A 7,016-nucleotide genomic window follows, 5' to 3' on the forward strand; every position below is an offset into this window, starting at 1 on the left:
TGGTCCATAATACATGCTGAATAAATGTTGTTAACTGACTTGACTCCTCTATGGAATGCTTCCTCTTTCTTAAATCCATGACATGATAAGAGCAAAAAATAACATTTTGTACATAAACATTTAAAAGTAGTTTTATACATAAGAGACTCTTATATATGGAGAACAAACAGAGGGTTACTGGAGGGGTTCTGGGAGGGGGGATGGGCTAAATGGGTAAGGGGCATTAAGGAATCTATCCCCAAATCACTGTTGTACTATAAGCTAACTAACTTGAATGTAAATTAAATTTAAAAAAATAGTTTTATATTCAGTGTATCATTACATTTTAAAGTAGCCCTCCTACAGTTAAGCAAGACCTTATTATATAATACAATAAGTGTTTACAAGGCTAGAATATTTTAAGATTTCATCACCTACATATTTTTTATTTGTTCTATTCATATCTAGTATAAGCTTCCCAATTTCCTACTTTGTCACCTAAATTGTCATAAAAATGTTAATCTGTAACCTTCTTGGAGTTCTGATATGAATAAATGCAATGCATTTTTATTTTATAAGGAAAGCACTGTATTTTCCTAATAATTTACTGTGCTAAACTGTAAAATCATTTTTAAAATAGATTTTTGAGAAATAAAAATAAAACATACCTCTCATCCATGGCCTCCTATACTTATTATCAATAACTCCTGCATAATAATTTCCATCTTGATATAAACATGAAGGGATTCGAAGCAACAAAGCATCTCTGCAAAACTTCTTTCTAACTATATTCTATGTAAGAAAGATTATAAAATCTTTTAATATGTTTATCAGATTTAACTATCAGTGTTCAGAATATTAAAATTCTCTATTCTTTTCAATTTATATTATTTTTATTTAAAAGCAATACCTGCTCATTATAAAATATCAAATAACACAGAGACACATAACTGAGACAGTCAAGGTCCCTAGCAATATCAGTTATACTTTGGCGTATTTTCCACAAAATTCTCTTAGTAGGTTAGGCTAAAATTTGTGTGTGTGTGTGTGCGTGTGTGTGTGTGTGTGTGTGTGTGTGTGTTGGACAAAAATGAGACCACATCATTTATACAGTATGCCACTTAGCAATGTGCTTTTTTTTCACTTAGCAGTACAATATGGCTGTCTTAATTTTATTTTCTATGTCTACAAATTATTAAACTTGTGACAACCAGTAAATATGTCTCTATCTTTAAAAAAATATCAATAAACAAAAAGTATTTCTTCAACCCTGTGGTCTACAGTGTGCCTTGGAAAAATGCCCTGCTATTCTCAGGTTATCAAAATCCTATTTATCTTTCAAGGCCCATCTAAAGCAATATCTCCTCTATGAAGCTTTTCCTCAGTGACTCTCAACCTCCCACAGAATTCATTATTCTTTTAATTAGGACAAATGATAGTTTCTTGCATCACTTCCTAAGAGTTTGCTGAAGGTGTTATACATATTAAATAAGAGGTCTTGATCACCCAAAACTAAATGGAAAGATGAGTTAAAGTAATTTAAATAAAATGCAGACCAAAGGTTCATAGTAAAAAAAACAAAAAGCTTGATTTATACTTTGTCCAAAAAAAACGAAATAAAGTTATAAAAATTAAATTTTATATCTAAATAAAATGTTGTTTATAATTAGCTTATAATCATAATTGCTTTTTTGTCAGAATTTTCCCGTAAGCTATATTATATGACATGCATGATATTAGTCATTACTTCACCTTTGATCATAAAGAAGATATTTTTTAAAAATATTTAAGCAAAATATTCCCAAGGCATCTCTGACTCCTTTAATATTCAAACCATTGTCTTCCTCTTATCTGTAACTAATCTAATATTGCAAGATCTTCATTTGACAATACCTTTACCTGTTATTTAAGTGGTGCCTCAACACTGTTTTCATGAACTTTACAAAATCCTACAACTTTTTCAAGATTTGCAATTGATTAGTATCATATTTGTACTATACCATGGAGTGCAATCCACCAGGAAGAAACCAAGATACCATAAACAAGGATAAATTCTGAGGATGTCTGAATACAGACTAATTTTGAAGTGGCCAATATATTTATAAATATATTTGTTTAACAATGACTTCTGATTCCCTACCATGTATATGTTATAACAACACATTTACCTCCCTCAGTTATCAAAAAAATAAAACTTGAAAATGTCCAAATATCTCTTTTTTCCTATAAAATGTTAACAGTTTTAATTACATTGGAGTAATTTTTTTTCCTGGTAATGAGGTCAAGATTATAAAGAAAATCAAAATATCGCTAGTCAATTAAGATCATAAGAACAATGAACTGTTGTATGAGGACTATTCCATTCAGTTTCTTAACAATGTGCTGGACTTAAATCTCAGCTTTGTATAAGCTATTTAAGTTCTCTAGACATCAATTTCTTCACCTGTAAAATTCTAAAACCTATGTAACCCTGGCATCTAGCTCTTTCACTAGTTATGATGGTCAAATGACATAATCCAAGAAAAGAGCAAAGTATCTGTCCCACAGTTAAGTGGTCAATACACGCTGTTACTGTTATTTTCTCATAAAGATAACTAGGACTGCTTTCCCCCCACTCTTTTCAAGAAAGATCACTCAAGAACGTTCATAAAAGGAACCCAAATTTGCCAAGAGTTTCTATTTTCTTCTGCTGACAGCTTCAAATTCAGTTACATTGTCAATAATTTCTTTCCAAAAGTGGTATTTTAAAGGTATATTAAAAGTGGGAAGCGGGGCACCTGGGTGGCTCAGTCGGTTGAGCGTCCGACTTCGGCTCAGGTCATGATCTCACAGATTGTGAATTCGAGTCCCGCATCGGGCTCTGTGCTGACAGCTCAGAGCCTGAAGCCTGCTTCTGCTTCTGTGTCTCCCTCTCTCTTTGCCCCTAACCCACTCGCATTCTGTCTCTGTCTCTCTCAAAAATAAATAAACATTAAAAAAAAATTTTTTTTAAAAAGTGGGAAGAAATTTTAAATCTCAAAGTAATCAGAATAAGGATTAATCTAAGGACTACTATAAAATTATCATAATCATGTAATAAATGCACTTTTTATATCATAATTCTTAGTAGTCAGTGATCCAATAACACTCTACCTCATATAAATAGTCTATTGCACAATATTTGAATGTTGGAAACATATCTTCTTTCTCTGAAAGTCGTACAAATTTCAGTATCTGGAAATTAAAAAATTAATATTAAATGTTGGTAAAATAGCAAAGCAAGGAGTAGAAAACCATTCTTAATCACAAAACTTTGGTTCATTCATTTTATTTTATTTTTAATGTTTATTTATTTTTGAGAGAGAGAGACAGAGCACAAGCAGGGGAGGGACAGAGAAAGAGAGGGAGACACAGAATCCAAAGCAGGCTCCAGGCTCTGAGCCGTCAGCACAGAACCTGATGCAGGGCTTGAACCCATAAACCGTGAAATCATGACCTGAGCCAAGGTTGAATGCTTAACTACTGAACCACCCAGGTGCCCCTGGTTCATTCATTTTTAAAAAGATGCTGAATTATATTTAAAAAAAAAGTTAACTCTAAAAATAACATTTATTACTATGATCTAAATCTAATATGAAAATAACATGTTGATATAAAATTGTTCATATATTTTTCATATATGTTCATATATTGTTTAATCCACACAACTTCTGGTTGGTAGATTGAAATATATACTGTGATCATATTGTTGCAAAAGAGGCAGGAATTCGCAAGACTGGTACAGTTGTTTTCTCAAGAGAATCATATTTCTTAAGTGGTGCTGAAATAGCATAACCACAGGCAAAACTTTGCTGAAGTGGAGGAGTAGAATTTGGGAAATTCTGCTCTTACTTAAAAAATAAAAAGCCTATAGGGCACCTGGATGGCTTTAAGTGTCCAACTATTGATTTCAGATCAGGTCACGATCTCACAGTTCATGAGATCGACAACTGCGCTCACAGCACAGAGCCTGCTTGGGATTTTCTCTCTCCCTCTCTCTCTCTTTGCCCCTTCCCTGCTCACATGTGCGTTTTCTCTCTCTCTCTCTCTCTCTCTGTCTCAAATAAACTTAAAAAAAAATAAAAGTAAAAAATAAGAAGCCCAGGGGCACCTGGCTGGCTCAGTCAGAAGAGTATTCAACTCTTGATCTTGGGGTCATGAGTTCAAGCCCCATGCTGGAAATAGAGATTACTAAAAAAATAAAATAAAAACTTAAAAAAATTTTTTTAAAAAGGCTGAAGTTAGAATTTCCTAATAGCTCATTTGGAATAAAGCCACTATGACATATTATTCCTAGGTCAATGTGTCATTATTGATAAATAAACAAATTCATCTAATGAAACAGTAAGTAAAATTTGGAATGCTGAAAGAGTCCAAGATGATTCTCATTTATGTGTGAACTACAGCAGTTATAGGCTGGAAGGGTCACTCTAGGACAGAGTCTAGTTTATCAGATAGTTTTCAGCCTTTTAATTAGTCACTTACAACGTTTTGGGGAATTCAGGTGTAAGCTAGGAAGTCTTCATATGGTTGTTTGTAAGTTTTTAGTGAGTAAAATAAACATTTTCATCCAAATGGTTTTGCCTTAGTTTCATTATTATTTTAAATTTGTTTAAGGTTTACCTGTTTCCTTATCTATACTGAAGGTACTGCACCAGAAGACCTTAAGAGTACATCTACATTAATTGACTATGAATCTATTATTTTCAATCATCATCAAGTGAACATTCTTAACTACTCAACTACTGTACTATAAAAACTAAGAGCAAACTTGTTAGTGAATACAATTACTTTATTTGATTAATGAATCAGAAGCCATTTTGCATATTACAATAAGCTTTCCAATGAAAACAAACCCAGTAAGTTATTTGGGTTATTTCTAATATTGTTTGATTCTGTGGTATCAACAAATGTAGGGAATAGTGTTGGAGTCCTCTTTCACTCTTAATTAAACAATGCCAACGTAGCTTTTTTTTTTTTTTTTTTTTTTTTTTTTTTACTAGTGATTACTTCTCTGGAAATATTTCCAGTCATTGTACTTCCATACCCTTCCCACACAGTCTGTGGGATCTTTGAGGCAAATATTAATTTAGAATTTCCGCTTCTTGATATTGTGCTTTCATAAAACATTATCTGATTGTGCCTCATTCTAAAATTTTTTTAAATGTTTATTTATTTTTGAGAGACAGAGAGAGGGGCACAGGCACCCCTGTGCCTCATTCTAGAAGTCACTTCAAAAAGTTTAAAACAGGGGCGCCTGGGTGGCTCAGTTGGTTAAGCATCCAACTTCAGCTCAGGTCATGATCTCACAGTCAGTGAGTTGGAGCCCCGTATCAGGTTCTGTGCTGACAGCTCGGAGCCTGAAGCTGCTTCAGGTTCTGTGTCTCCCTCTCTCCGACTCTCCCCCGTTCATGCTCTGTCTCTCTCTGTCTCAAAAATAAATAAACATTAAAAAAAATTTTTTTTTAAAGTAAAACAACCAACTCTACTTAGTTTATCCATTCAGTTGTCAGCTTTTATCTTAAATTTTCCTTTCTTGTGAAGCCTAGTACCTCTATCAGCTTCAGATTCATCATTCTCAACAGCTACCTTAAATAATAATTACTGTTGTATTGAAGTTAATCGTTTAAATTCATGCTGAACATATAGAACTTAAATAAAATACTATACACCATATATATTCATAAAATTTCTTTCACCTGTCAACTTTATTTCATTGCATTACAGGTATTTGAACCCATCTTATAATAGTGGAAAAATAGGAAGAGAGATAAATTGGCCTGAAAACAAGCAAAATCATGGTTAAAGAGAAGGTATTTTTAAAATAATCAACTTTTGGGGCACCTGGGTGGCTCAGTCGGTTGGGTGTCCGACTTCAGCTCAGGTCATGATCTCACAGTTTGTGAGTTCAAGCCCCGCGTCAGACTCTGTGCTGACAGCTCAGAGCCTGGAGCCTGCTTCGGATTCTGTGTCTCCCTCTCTCTCTCTACCCTCCTCCGCTCACGCTCTGTCTCTATCTCAAAAATAAATAAACATTAAAAAAAATCAACTTTTGAATTGCAGCAATTCCTGAAATATTTTTCCTTACCTGTTTATGAAAATTTTCTTTCTCTTGTGCTACCTCCTGACAGGTATCTGGGCCAAAATAGAAATGCATATAAATAATTCGGTCAGGCTTTTATGCACAAGGCCAGAGAAGTAAAGCACAAACTTTTTGCCACCCAGCTTTACTGAAGTGTAATTGAGAAATAAAAATTGTATATAGTTAAAGTGTACATATGTATAATATAATATTATTCCCAAAATTATTTAAGACCACAGACAAGCGAATGTGAATTTTAGGGCTGGCATCCCATCTCCTCCCACCAGCCTAAGACACACGGGGATTTCTCCCCTTCCTCAATCCACTGCCTAAAACCACACTTTAACCATGTAAAATCCCAGAGCAGGCGAGGTTCACGTAGTTTCTCATACTATATCACCTATACAACTTCTCATTAGTGGGTTGAAATCCCACTGGCCTTTCTGTGCCCTTCGCACACTCTATTCTCGCCTAATTAGGTTACATGGACCCTGGTTCTGAAGTCTTGTCTCCACAGAGCCATATTAACTGGACCTCAAAAATAGGTTTTCCAGAAATTTTGGAGCTGCCATACTTTAGCCCCATCCTGCGCTTTTCTTCCCCTCAGCTCAAGAACACCTTCCCTCGTTTGTCTCCTAAGCCTCTCAGGGATTCTACCTCAGCTAAAATCGCCACGTACCTGCCCTCGCCGGAGAAAATTCCGGCCTACTGAACATGTGACCTCTGGCCCTGGGCTCAGCACTGGCATTGGCCAGCCAGGCCAGGTCCCGCCCCCCGCATCCGCCCCCGCCCCCACCCCGCCCCTCCGGTTTCAGGCACTTCCGCCCCGGGAGCCCCGGCGAGAGAAACCTTTGCTGCACCAAGCAGAGGGTGGCTGTGGAGAAGGGCGGGAAGCTAGAAGGAGCTGGTATGAAAGGTAGGGAAGACCAGGCAAAGG

At 35.4% G+C, this 7,016-nt stretch overlaps 1 protein-coding gene across 2 annotated transcripts in view; it reads right to left on the reverse strand.

The window, feature by feature from the left end:
* Positions 1–6,369, reverse strand: part of SHOC1 (shortage in chiasmata 1) — an 84,831-nt gene extending 78,462 nt beyond the window's left edge. The window contains exons 1-3 of one of the 2 annotated variants that reach the window (XM_019454203.2): positions 6,086–6,367; positions 3,112–3,192; positions 648–771 (exon numbers count right to left, since the gene is read on the reverse strand). In XM_019454203.2, the coding sequence (XP_019309748.2) occupies positions 648–771; positions 3,112–3,192; positions 6,086–6,154 (274 nt within the window). In that variant the 5' untranslated portion in view covers positions 6,155–6,367. Of the gene's footprint in view, positions 1–647; positions 772–3,111; positions 3,193–6,085 lie in introns of both variants that reach the window. The other variant, XM_053908177.1, reaches the window with a different exon arrangement.
* Positions 6,370–7,016: the final 647 nt, after the last annotated feature.

This window comes from Panthera pardus, unplaced genomic scaffold, assembly GCF_024362965.1.
Source record: "Panthera pardus isolate Hobbes unplaced genomic scaffold, ASM2436296v1 HiC_scaffold_20, whole genome shotgun sequence".
NCBI classification, from domain to species: Eukaryota; Metazoa; Chordata; class Mammalia; order Carnivora; family Felidae; genus Panthera; species Panthera pardus.